This window comes from Achroia grisella, unplaced genomic scaffold (assembly GCF_030625045.1).
Source record: "Achroia grisella isolate CSIRO2021 unplaced genomic scaffold, CSIRO_AGI_Agris_v1 utg821, whole genome shotgun sequence".
NCBI classification, from domain to species: Eukaryota; Metazoa; Arthropoda; class Insecta; order Lepidoptera; family Pyralidae; genus Achroia; species Achroia grisella.
The window spans coordinates 4,496,787-4,511,533 of record NW_026713035.1 but is presented as its reverse complement, the minus strand read 5'-3'; the positions used below and the strand labels follow the sequence as shown (position 1 = coordinate 4,511,533).

The 14,747-nt window shown below is 31.5% G+C and overlaps 1 protein-coding gene across 4 annotated transcripts in view; it reads left to right on the top strand.

Annotated features, from left to right (window-relative positions):
- Positions 1 to 541: 541 nt before the first annotated feature.
- The window catches only part of LOC131852064 (transmembrane protein 135-like), a 30,242-nt gene continuing 16,036 nt past the window's right edge, over positions 542 to 14,747 (top strand). The window contains exons 1-4 of one of the 4 annotated variants that reach the window (XM_059202665.1): positions 542 to 606; positions 11,551 to 11,734; positions 12,480 to 12,613; positions 13,110 to 13,236. In XM_059202665.1, coding sequence (XP_059058648.1) covers positions 11,576 to 11,734; positions 12,480 to 12,613; positions 13,110 to 13,236 — 420 coding nt within the window. In that variant the 5' untranslated portion in view covers positions 542 to 606; positions 11,551 to 11,575. Of the gene's footprint in view, positions 607 to 2,412; positions 2,432 to 5,134; positions 5,290 to 5,589; positions 5,607 to 11,550; positions 11,735 to 12,479; positions 12,614 to 13,109; positions 13,237 to 14,747 lie in introns of those variants that run through there. The other 3 variants (XM_059202667.1, XM_059202664.1, XM_059202666.1) reach the window with 3 other exon arrangements.

Here is a 14,747-nt window from a genome sequence, read left to right as displayed (position 1 = left end):
GAGTGATTCAAGAGGAAGGTTTATATATATAATACATGTACACCCGTGCGAAGCCGGGGCGAGTAGCTAGTGGATTAATAAAAGACAAACTAACTAATAAAAAGTAGCATTAGTTAATATAAAGATTATATGTACTCGAATGTTTTAATATAAAAAGTATTAATATTAATATGTGAAGAAAATCTTTATACCCAATTTAGGAAAATTTAACAGACGAGTGGAGTAAGAAATTTCGCACAATTATGACTATAAAATGATTAAAATATAGAGGTGCAAAAAGCATTTTTTTTTTACTTTAGCATAAATACTATATATATATATATATATATATATGTATATATATTATTTCTACTATGCCCTTGATTAACAGAAATAAAACATTATCATCATTCAGGTGTCAAAAACCAAATCTCAATTTAAATATCCAAATAATAATTTCAGTAATTCGTTACTCAATTAGAATGTTGATAAGCTATTGTGAATTATCTACTGATAACAGTATTACGTAATCACAGCATTGCTTTTAGTGTTGTTCGTATCCGTTGGTCAGTATTGACGTGTTATGAGTTTTACTGTTATATTCACGGATTGGAAAAAAAAACTTTGGTAAGTAAACTTTTTTTTATTTGCTAACTAGCTGTACTCGCGACTTCGCACGCGGAGTAATTTAATTATTCTATAATATTATTTTTCTAAAATAAAAGTAGCCTAAGTTACTCCTTATTACATCAAAAAAAGTCGCGTTAAAATCGGTCCAGCCATTTCAGAGATTAGCCGGAACAAACAGAGAGACAAAAATTGTAAATAATGTTATTTTGGTGTATGTACCGTATTTATATTCATATGCATGTACTAAAAAACGATTATTTCAATATTACAAACAGACACTCCAATTTTATTTATATGTATAAATAACTATACAGTATGATACAAAAGGCGGATGTAAACTAAAAACATTCTCTACCTGTCGCTATTATAGGTACAAGATGATCGGTAATTATCGATTTTGGTGCTTAATTAATTAAAGGAATATAGATAATAACTAAGATAATCTTAATACAAGGAGTTATAAATACCTTTATATAACTAAATCTAATACACATATATAACAATTAAATATATTTTCTGCTTTATTTATGCTACTACATATATTGAATAAGCATAAATGAAGAAATTAGAATTTAAGAAAATATTTCTTTAAAGTTAAGTGTGCTGTATTTTGAACTATTATTGTAAATTAAAACTTTACTAATAATTACAATTAATCATAGAATACACATTTTAAATTTTACACATATATTCATATTTACGTCCATATTTATTTTATGTATGTGTATAAATTTATTTGTTTCCATACACACTCATACATATGACATAATTCTATACATTAAAGAGGTTATAGTGCTTATGATAACTATACAGGTTAATGAAAATCTTCGGCTGAACATATTTAAATGTGATTTCGTGATCATAAACTATTTATTTTTAGTAACTTTTCTCCGAGTCTCACTTTGTCCCACGGAAATGAATTGTCCAACCACTAGTGAATTTTGTCAATAAAAGTATTTAAAAAAAATATTTACAGTTCTATAGCAATATTTAACAAAAACATCCAGTCAATTAACCAACTACTTGTCGTATTTTGCGGAAATAATCACACGAAAACCGAAATTCCCAGTGACGAACGAAGTCGCTAGTAAAAATAGTATCTATTATATATAGTATCCACATAAAGAAGAATTACCACTGACTCACTGACTATCTCAACATGAATTCAGATTTATAAAACGTATTTATTAGCAATATTCATATTTATCCTTCATAAAAATAGGGAAGTATGTTAAACCGATTGTGACAAATAAATAAATAATTATTTATTTATTTGTCACAATATTGTATTTACAATGGTAGTAATTATATAAAAATAAGTTAGAAACTCTTTACTTAAACTAAAAAATGAAAGGTCATATTTAAATAAATCAATAGACAAACCTATTATATTTGCTATTTACTCCGATTTTCATACGGTAAAAAAAAACGCGATTCGTCTATGGTTTTGACAGATACCCTATGTTCCGCTTTCCGAACACTATCTTAGTATAAACAAGTTCTAATACCGGCTTGCTTATTAGAGTAAAAGGCGCTCGATAATACTGGCCACCAATAAAAATATGTGATCACTTAAATTTAGAACGACAATAATTAATTCAAAATAAGAACTGCAAGAAGGTTTTCCCGGTCCCTTTCCTATTTGTTAGTGTCATAATAGGCAACACTAGCCGCTTGTCAAAAGGAAAGAAAATCTATAAGAAGTAAGAAGTAGTAAAAATTAGTGAATTCGTTGAATTAATTTACGTGTTTTAATGAAATCTACAATCTAGAGTACGTGATTATTAAACTGTACAACACGTCGAAACGATTCTGAGCAAAGGTGAGTAAGTTTGGTGTTACTTTGCTGTACTTTGGAGTGTTCGGAGAGTTCAAGACGTTCTTCCTAGGCAAAGTCGTATTTCTACTTCCTTTTACATAAATAATTTTCTTTTTTAGAAAATACTGTTCAGTTTATTTTATTTTTTCTTCTATATACGGTTTTGTAATCAAAACAACATCCCAGATTCCCGCCAAAATGTATGTGTCAAAACATATTGTTTTTTTCTAAATATAATTCCAAATTTGAATTTTAATAAATGTTCTATATTATGTAAAATAAATAATACCCAGTATGTAACGCTAATCTGATATCGTTTTATAAACAATTTATCGATAGATAAAATACAATTTATACAATAATATCATCAAGTAGTGAAAGTGTAATAAATACTTTACATCAACAGAGATAACGGGAAATACTCAAGTATAAATATAAACAATAAATCAAAATGCCCGGAAGTCATTAATGTATTTATAACTTTTAGAAGTAAAGTAGTATTAAACAATAAAATTATATGAGTATGTAAATAACCTACTTATGGCCTTCAAACTTTATAATTAGTCTCTGATGAAAATCTTTGAGCCAACTGCATATATGCATTTCTTAAATTATTATTAAGTTTTACAATACAGTGTATAATTTAGGAGTATTCAATTAATTTATACTTGGGTGGTGTTCCAGTTATTGTTTTATTAAAAACTGTTCTTCTTCTTTTTAATATTTGGGTTCTAGACAATAGTTCTAGAAATTCTAGACAATAATCCATACAACCTTTCATTTCTTTCATGTTGTGTGTGATTAGTAACAAACAAATAAACGATATATCTACCTATCTATCTATCTCTTCTTTTAATCCCTTACAATAACAATCCTTTTTTCCATTCAAAAGCCTAGTCTGGCCTTTAGAAAGTATATAGGCTACTTTTGACTCTCCTTTTAATCTCTATATCTCTTCTTTTAATCCCTTACAATAATATACCTTTTTTTCCATTCAAAAGCCTAGTCTGGCCTTTAGAAAGTATATAGGCTACTTTTGACTCCCCTTTTAATCTCTATATCTCTTCTTTTAATCCCTTACAATAACAATCCTTTTTTTCCATTCAAAAGCCTAGTCTGGCCTTTAGAAAGTATATAGGCTACTTTTGACTCCCCTTTTAATCTCTATATCTCTTCTTTTAATCCCTTACAATAACAACCCTTTTTTTCCATTCAAAAGCCTAGTCTGGCTTTTAGAAACTACATAGGCTACTTTTGACTCCCCTTTTAATCCCTTACAATCCATTCTCGTCTTCAAAAGTAGCTTATATCCTTTCTAAGGGTCTGGACTATCTGTGTACTAAATATCATTTAAATCATTTCAGTGCTTTTGTAGTGAAAACAAGACAGACAGACATAATTACTTCTGCCTTTATAATATTCGTAAGGATCATGTAGGCTATATAACATCACCTTTCGATCAATAGGAGAGGAACATCAATTAAAAGTGTTGCAAAAAGTTATAAATAAAAAAAAAGGGAAAATTTACTACGTTTTTTTTTTAAACTTTCTCTCTTTTATATAACACTGATGAATTTGTACGGGGTCAGTTTGTTCAGTAATAAGATTTTGCTGTACTAAATAACTTCAGTCTAAATGCTTAACCTAGCTCATTATTTGTGGCCATAACAAGCGAGTGTTCAACAAAAAACTAAACGTTAGTGCCATTAACTGCCATTAACGTTAACTGCAGTTAGCTCGAGGAATACTCTAATTAGATAAACAAAGAGAACATTTAACGTGTTTACGTAAGTGAGGAAATATTAACGTGTCAGGTTTAGCTTCTATTAGATAGTGACCTAAATACGAGTAGCAAGTCGCAGTCGCTATCTATGCTTAAATCTTTAAAACTGCGCAACGGATTTTATAGCAGATTTTTTTAATAGATAGAGTGATTGAAGAGGAAGGTTTATATGTATAATACATGTACACCAGTGCGAAGCCGGGTTGAGAAGCTAGTAATTTACATAATTTACTAATGTTAGACGTAACTTCTTCATCTCTTTTGCCGTTCACTCTTGACAGAGTGGTCGTGGCTTTTATGATGGTATTTCTTCCTTTCTTCTTCCTTGTCTTCCTTAGAAATTATTTTCTTTCTTTCTTTCTTCTTTCTTAGCGACAGAGCTCGTCGCAATTTACCTCCATCTGGTACGGTTTTTGGCTGCATACACTGCACCTCATGTATATAATGTAAATAAACTGTCTTAAAAAAAAACAGAAATTCAGTTGAGTTTCTTGTCCGTTCTTCTCAATTGAATCTGTATACTGTACTTTTCGGTAGGGAAAGAATATAATACAAACAATTTGACGTTTATAAGCGGCTAAAATATCCTAACGAATTTTATATCGAGTAAACAAGCAGTTACTCGGTATTAATGTTCTATAGAGAAAAAAAATATAAAAATCTGTTAACTTAGGGTAACCTCAGGCGTCCATAGGCTACGGTAATCATTCAACTACTACACCAACCAAACATGCATACGGCCCACCGTCAGATAGGCCGTATGTTTGTTTTCCATCATAGTAGTATAAAAAAATCAGTTTCATAAATCCAACAAGGAACTACTGAAGCAATTACCACGATCATACCATCTATAATCATCATTGTCATCTTGAATAGCATGATTTAACACTCACCTACACTTCATAACGCATAGTCCTCTCGACATATGCGCACGCGCCGCTGTAGATCGAAAGCATTTCCTCATTCGATTGTACCGCGTCAACCCAAACGTAACGTTTGAATAATTGTGTTACACGTGATTCCATTTTGTTATTATTCTGGATTTCATGTTGATTATGTAGACATGAACTTTGTCACTGTGAGTACAGATATATATCTTTGGGTATATTTATTGATATAGTATACATATTTATATTGAATAGATATTAGAACAGTAATAAATGTAATTCTTCGTATCATATCTTAGACACTTATGAACTCTATTATCAATTTTTTTTTATTTTATTGCGTTGGCAACTCTATCCCAATTATGTGTAATGTGATCTAATATGTTAAAGTTATCGTGAAATCTAAATAGACGTTCAGAATTATTTATTTAATGTTTTGTGTTGTCTAATATATATGAAAATCTCGTGTTGCGGTGTTTGTATGTTTGAATTTTTGTGTGAATATCGGGTAAGCTTGAGAATCAGCTAACATTTATTTTTCATACCCTTCAATGGTAACCCATCTCTAAAAACTTTTTATATTTTTAACAGTTGAATTTATTTTAAGTATACTCGTATTTATGATTCGACATTTTAAAATATATTCAATCCATTTTCACATTTTCACAAACCGATTTTAATTTATATGGCAAAATAGCGTTTGCGGGGCCAGTTAGTTATTTTATAATCTATACATATAAATAAAATTAGAGTGTCTGTTTGTAATATTGAAATAACCGTTTTTTATATCTATACTTTACTGGTACTTTTGAATATAAATACGGTACATACACCAAAATAACATTTTTTACAATTTTTGTCTGTCTATCTATCTGTCTATTTGTTCCGGCTAATCTCTGAAATGGCTGGACCGATTTTGACGGGACTTTTTTTGGCTAGTAGCTGATGTAATAAGGAGTAATTTAGGATACTTTTATTTTAGAAAAATGAAGTTATATTCCACGCGGTCGAAATCGCGGGAACAGCTAGTAATAAATATACACTAAATACTCTAGATTCGCCCTAATGATCATAACTTTGTGAGTATTGTATAAGGGGGTGGTCTATCGGCGCTACCGTGGCAGATTGCCGTCGTCAGTGCCGTGACCATAGAGACAATTTTATTTTACATATTTTATTATTATTTCTTATGTATGTTAGTCTATAAGGTATTTATAATATGGGCCATGTAGCCTGAATTAAATAAATAAATAAATAGACAGTCATCGTAATATAGAGAGACGAACAGACGAATTTCTTAGAATTCCATGGAGTCACCGTAAGGGTGCCGGGTTGATCATGTGGCAGAAATGGAAACACTAAGCAGTTCCCGGGGTTTATGAGCTGAGTTTAGGTCTTTGCCGATGCACATCAACCCTCACCTTCACCGCTCGTGCTACTTGCCTTCTAACATCGGCTTAGGTTTTGATTTCGAGGGACCGATTGGAAGAATAGAATAGAATAGAATAGAAAATCATTTATTCAAATAAACTTAATTTAAGCACTTTTGAATAGTCATAACAATTTGTTTTTTATCTACCACTCGTTCGGAAAGCTGTCTCATCACAAGAAGAACGAGCAAGAAACTTGTGTGTTGCTCTTTTAAATAATCCTTGTAAGTTTACATTTACAAATCGAAACGTGTGAATACAAACTACCAACAAGCACTAATTTTTTGGGTCAAATATAATCATGCAATAAGATTAAATCAGTCGTAGTGATAAGAGCAGACCAGTCCCTACAAGCAGCACTCGTTCACGAGTATGAGAAGAAACGTTTTATCGAGTTAATTATTGATTTACCTCTATTATTATAATATTTTTTTTTCTTATCTGAAAGTCAGGAAGGATACAGAAGGGATACTCTGTCTCTTATCTTAAAATTTCTATGTATTTGTGTCAGTTGTCCAGTACCCATAATACACGCTCTACTTAGCTTGGGACTAGATGCGCTGTGTGAATTGTCCTGACATATTAAAATAGGCAGACGAAGTCACGGCTGATATGTTATAGTTAATTTCAAATAATTTCAAGTCTGTATCAATATTATGTAGGCATATAGATAATTATATTTTATATTGATAGTTACAATGTAAATAACGTCCGCTCGATAATGTTGATAACTGTCAACTATGACGACCTTTGTTCACAAGTGATATAAAAATCTAAGAAAACATACACTAATATTATTGTGTCTATTTACACTCAAATTAAAAAAAAACAACATTTATTCATGTAAATTTTAGTCGCTTATGAATGTCAAGGATTTTGTCCTTAATATTTGTTCTCTATCGTACAGTATACAGTACACTGATCCCTACTATATATGTAGTATACAGATTCAATTTAGAAGAACTGGCAAAGAAGTAACTCAACTAAATTTCTTTATTTTTAATGCCATTATAATCTATTGAGACTTTATAGTATCAAAAACTACTGAACGGATTTTGATGCGGTTTTCGTCTCTTAACAGAGGGAATTATGAAGAAATTGTATGTGTATAATATGTATGGGAGAAATATGGATAATATTTTAAGGAAGGTGTTACATATAAATGTGGATAGTTATAAGGGCAGAAGAAGGCCGAAAAAGAGATGGATGGACTGTGTGAAAGATGATATGGTAAGAAAGGAAGTAAATAACGCGATGACTGCGAACAGGGATGAATGGAAGAGAAAAATATATTACGCCGACCACAAATAAATGGGATAAGGAAGAAGCAGATGATGATGATGATGATGATGATGATGTATGTGTTTAATATAATGTTCTACTACCCTTGAGACTGAGTTGCTAATACAATATATATATATATAATAGTCTTATTTAATGTAAAAACAGAATAATAATAATGTTTCTCCTGGACAATTGACAAAGGTTGAAGTACTTGCGTCATCACTATGCCTGTGGGTTGAATCGACGATACAATATCGTTTATTCGCGTGATAGTTATCACTTTATCACTGTAAAGTTATATATGATGTGATGATGAGGTATTATTATTATTTTTTTTATTGTAGTATGTTGGTGAGTATACGGGTAGAATGATTGTACTAAATTAACAATTTTATTTGATCGTGTGCTTATTATATTAATAGAAACGCGATCAACATGGAGTCATAATGCGGACTAATTTACACAGAACTTAAATCTGTTTTGTATGTAAACAAATGGAAGGGTGCCGAGTGTTGACAGAAATATTACAAATGTATGCACAATATAAAATATATTTTGATCAGTTCGATCCAGTTGAAGCAGTATCTACTGGTTCGATGATTGTTGATTTGTTCCGCGTCCTCTACTAATTGGTGGTTATGCAACATCACATTTTTACCGTACATGCGTAGTAATATTGTAAAATTAAAAATGTGTCTGTCTATCTGTCACCAGTTGAAAGAATCTTAGTGAAATTTAAAATGGAGATAGGTTGTACCATGAGGAAGATATATATATTCCATTATATAATTATAGAACCCACGACCATCGGAAGTAAAGCGGTATACTCAACCGCTAGACCACAGAGACTGTTAATTAGTGCCTAGAGGAAGGAAAAAGCTAGAACATATGATTGTGGTCTATGATATATATTTAACAATAATTATATGTATTGTATAAATATAAAATAGTAATAATAATAATCGTATATTAGTAACAATCTCAGGACAATTCACACAGCACCATCTAGCTCCAAGTTAAACCCAAAAATACACAGATATATATTTTTTTAATTATTTATTATTATAATAATAATAATAATAATCTCATGACAATTCACACAGCGCCATCTAGACCCAATTTAAGCTAGCTAAAGCTTGTGTTATGGGTAGTAGACAACTGATACAAATACATAGATATTTTTTTTCGTAAATAAATACATATTATACATAGAAAATACCTAGACCAATACAAATCATCATACTCATGAATACAAATGTTTGTGCCGTGCGAGGAATCGAACCCGCAACCATCGGACTGACGTAAAGCGGTGTGCTAGACCGCTAGACCACCGAGGTCGTCGTATATATAATTATATTGTTCTGGTTAAAACACTGGATATGATAGTGAATTGACAATGTACAGAAATGGCAACGAAAGAGCCTTTCGACAGGTGGCACGTGATATCTGCTATTCTCTTCATGTGAATAAACGATGGATGTTACTTTCAATAAAGTGGGTCGTCTGCTAGTTTGCTTGTCAGTCAAAACAGAAAAAACAAAATAACATCAGAAGTTCTTTATAGAAATATTTCCATTTTAAAATCAAATATATTTATAAAGTGGTTCCATTTTTTATTACTAGTATGTAGATACTTACTTACCGGCACAACTTCGTCTGCGTCACACTTACTTGACACTTATCATTATATTTCGACCAGTTTACATATCTTTATAAATAATAGCCTCACTGTTGTACTAGCTGTACTGTTATTTCGATTACCCAATTTACATATCTCTTTAAACTGTAGCCTATATGTTATTCTGATGTATAAGTTACTGTAAAGTTTTATCAATATATTCAATAGTTTTTGCGTGAAAGAGTAACAAATATACCTACATCCATCCATACATCCATCCATACTCACAAACGTTGGTTTATATTATTAGTAAATTTTTTTATTGGTGATGGAATGGTGCATCGCATGCGCTAACGGTTTATTCTGGGAGTCATCATTGGAAGATTATATGATGAAGGGGGCGTATTATGAACTCTTTAAAATCCAGTCAGTTTCCAGGCAGTTCAGTTTACAGCCTTAAACTAGGCAGGTCAGTTATCATGATGGTTTTCTGGGTAAACCGCGTGGAGGTCAACCAGACTACATTACTAACAATCCCATTCCCCTATTACATTGCATGATATAGGTATAAGTTATATAAACCCTCTCATCTGTAATGATATTCATGGTGTGATTCTTAATGAGTAATGGGACCTGCCTGAAAACCAGTGCTGTATAGATATACCTTATTAATGTTGTACATATATCAGCAATAGCTGTATCAGCTGTTATTAGCATTACAGACGTGAGTTTATAGGTTACGTATATTGTTGGATTACCAATCATACATTAACAGATTACTGTTAATATTGGGAATAAAGGTTTTATCTATCTATCTAACTTAATCCTCTTTTAAAATACACATTTAAATAATAAATACAGACATTTATCATAATTCAAATTTGCCTACAGATTCGAATGTAGTTAAAGACAAGAAATGTGTTCTTAAATTAATACACACCTAATCTAAACCTATAGGAACTGTTTTATCTCTCATCAAATGAACTGGATTTAGATAACAAGTATTCCATGAAATATCTCCTTTGGAAAGTACACAATATCCTAAGGAGATAAAAACTTTCGTATCTAAGAATATCCTTCAATTCTTGTCCCTGACGGCCCTAGGTAGCGAACTCTAAAAGGGCGAGCACAATAGATCTATGCAGTTCGCAGTACTATGTTATCTGTGGCAGTACTAAAGTTCTCTTTAGCACTGAAAAATAGCCCAAATCCCTTAAAAATTATTCCCATGTTATATCAATTTATGACAAAATGAATGCATAATTCCATAATGAGATTTTCACGTAAACTTACGTTCATAATTTTAACACGAGTAGGATTATCTGATAAATGTTTGAATCATCCACATATATACTATCTTATCTTAAATAGCAACACAAGTACAGTAAGATTTTGGTGTTAAAAATTTGTTTAACTTAGGTGTCCTTTCAACTCGCCTGAATCACTGGAGTTAGAGTTTTATATGATTCATTGATGTAAACACGACTGTTGAGACGAGTGCAGGATGCTGTTGAAGATAATATGTGACGTGTATTATTTCTAAGTATATAATAATATGCAAATAATTACTAACGTTTGCGCTGATTAAATAGAAAATGAAATATTTATTGGCGGTAAAATAAAAAGAGAACAAAGCAAAACACATGTATATCATTACATAGTATAAAACAAAGTCGCTGTCTCTGTCTATGTATGATTAAACCTTTAAAACTACGCAACGGATTTTGGAACGGTTTGTTTTAGTGTGTGTTAGTGTTTCAAGAGGAAGGTTTATATGTATAATACATGTCCACCCGGGCGATGCCGGGGCTTATAGCTAGTATATTATATTAATAAATCTTACCTAGATTTGAAATATATAAGACAATATCATCTGGAAGACTAATACGGACGACTATATATATAACTACTACGTATATATGACGACTATATATATAAAATCTACTTCCGTATTTTGCCTACCCCAAAATGATATCACACTTTCGAAATCAGAAATCGAAATCACTAACAGGCTCGAGCTATGATTCAAATATCGAACGACGCCACTTGACTATGTCAACCTCTTATACGCTGATAATGACTTGTGTAGTGAGTAAAGTTATTCTTTCCCCTTGTTACAGGTAAATAGGCACTGAAGTTTACAAAATGGCGATGTTAAGTAAAGAGTTGTTTGAATCGGCGTGCGGGGACGTACCATGCAATCACATAGTACATCCATGGAACAAAAGTTGCCTCTGGTCCACGCCAGAGACGTACTTGCAAACGTCAATTGGAAGTGTCAAATTTTACTCTATTATTTATGTGGTATGTAGAAGTAATTTTTCTTTTAAAAAAAATATCTGTTATTTTAATATGTATATTAATTTATGTAGAAGCTAACATGCTCACTATTGTGATTCTAAACTACAGATTAAATAAAGAGAAAAAACATACCTATATGTTCGGTTTCTTATGTAACTGGAATGGCCTAAAAGTTACGATCCACCTGATGGTATACGGTAACCATAGAGATCATTAGTACGAACGATACAGTATCATGTGAAGCCCTTGTTGCCATTCTAGAGGTCTAAGATATCATGATTCTTATCCTGTAATTTGCCTTATCTCATCTTTCAAAATAAAAACATAACTTACAAACTGTCTGGCGGCTGAAATAGGTTTGAGGTAAGTGAAGTGAGGACACGATTTTTAGTGGTCCGCCCCAATGAAGTTTATAGTGTATATAACTGCATTAATATACTATTAAAACAAAGGAAATGTTTCTTAAATAGGTGTAGTTGTTTAGGAGTATACATAAAAAAAATAGAATAGAAAATCATTTATTCAAATAAACTTACATTGAAGCACCTTTGAATAGTCATCACATGTTTTTTAATCTACCGCTCATTCGGAATGCTGTCTCATCACAAGAAGATCCACTCTTTATGCAAGAATATACATTCTAAAGCGTTAGATAGCGAGGTGTAAAATTTGATATACTTAATTATGGTAAATACGTCAAAAATTAACATTTTTTTTAAATTATGTGCATTTTAAACACTGATTTCAGGCACAGTTACTAATGCAGACAAAGAAATGGAAAAAGAAGGAATTTTGGAAGAAAATGGGCGAATATTACTTAAGGTCGACGTTACTGGGGGCCGCTGTCACTGGTACCTATGTCAACTTGAGTTGTTTAATTAGGTAAGGTATGTGATAAAATCGCTTTTTATAAGACTGTTGATTTTTAACAAATCTTAACTCCTACGTAGTATAAATAAAGTTGCTGTGATCATCTGTTACATCTTCTAATCAATACATGGTATTTTAATAGATTCTACGGTTATTTTTATAGTTTTTAAATAGTTAGTTTCTAGGACCAATAAAAAAATATGTTTAATCAAATAAATTATTATATAATTATAATAACGCAGAATTCACACAGCGCCATCTAGTCCCGACCTAAGCAGAGATTATGTTATGGATACTAGACAACTAATATAAACACTTCGATACATTTTTTATTTTATAAATACACATAATATACATAGAAAACACCTAGATACAAACACTCATAATATTTATTGCAAATGTTGGACCATGCAAGGTATCGAACCCGCGACCATTGGAAGTAAACTGATGTACTATACCGCTAGACCACCGCCGCCGTCTTTAACTTAGACCTGACTCTACATTCTAGATGGATGCTGGGCAACAAATTCACATACTACACCTACAACCGGATTCCGTTCACATTGACCGGACTGTACATTTATTTGGAACCACCGAGCCGAAGAGGTCTAATCATTAACTTGTTCTTCAATTTGGTAAGTACCTATTTACTGCTGTAATGCAATGAATTTTTTTATTTGTTATAAATAAATAAATCTGGACAATTTCCACAGCGCCATCTAGTCCCACAATAAACAAAGCTTGTGTTATGGCTAAAAATGACTTACTTAGATATTTTTTCTGTAAACACATACATAATATAAAACACCCAGACCGATACAAACAATCATACTCATAAATACAAATAGTTGCACCATCGAACCCGTAATCGTCGGAAGTAAACCGCTAGATCACCAAGGCCGTCAAAATAAAAGTGGTACATAATATATATGTACGTACGGTTATTTAAGTGATATAGCTCTCACTTTTAGTCTTTACAGATATGCAAATATCAAATGAATCTGAAATTAATGTAATATTAATTTCAGATACATTTGGTATTTGCTTTTATATTTATAATAATAATAACCCTGGACAAATTACATGTTTTCTAGTCCTAAACTAAGAAAAGCTTGTATTTTGGGTACTAAACTTATATCAATACTTATTCTTTTTTTTTTTAAATATACACATAACATACGTATATGTAAATTGTTATTATTTAGTATTCCTATGCCTTTTTTATTTCTCTAGTCCATTCTTGCGCCATCTACCACTTTCTGTCTTCTCTCCTCTACCCAAAGGTTGTCTGGAAGAGATTGCTTATTACTTATTACTTGTTTGTTCTTATAAATAAATATATAAAATACGTAGTAAACACCCATACCGATACAAACAATCATATTCACAAATACAAATGTTTGTATAATGCTAGGAATAGAACCCAAGACCATCAGAAATAAACCGCTACACTATTGAGTTCGTCAAGTATGGACATCCATTCAAAACATTCAGGTTAATACAAGTAAACAAGTTAGAGTACTCTACTAGAATTGAACCCGCGATCATTATTAGGCAAGGCAGTGTCAAACCATTACACAACTATGACATCCAAGAATAGAACTAGTAGTAATAAACAGTTCATAACGATAATGAATCCGTTTGTGTTGTTATTGCACCTTGTAGAGTGATGCATTGCATTGCAACCTTGGTAGCGTTACAACAGCTCTAAATTGCTATATACTTGGCTTGCATCGTTGCATCGAACGTTCCTCATATATCCGACCGCACATGATTACTCGTAAAGGAGGAAAATCAGTGATAGAAACTGAAATCCATGACAAATCATTATAAACGCGGAAGTTTGCGAGCATGGATGGAGGATGGATACTACTCAATGGATTTTAATGAAACTTTACAATAATGCGACTTATACATCTGAATAATAATAATAATAATCTTTATATGCCTCAAACAAAAACTTTTCACACAATACAACTGTTGCCCATATAATAATATAATTTAAAACTAATGAATGAGACAAAAAGGTCTATAACTCAGTGGGGGCAGTGAATCCACCCTCTCTGCTATTCTGTTATAGCCTTTATCAGTAAAATAATACAATATGAGATCAACGACGACGATAGCATATTAAGTATAACACCTA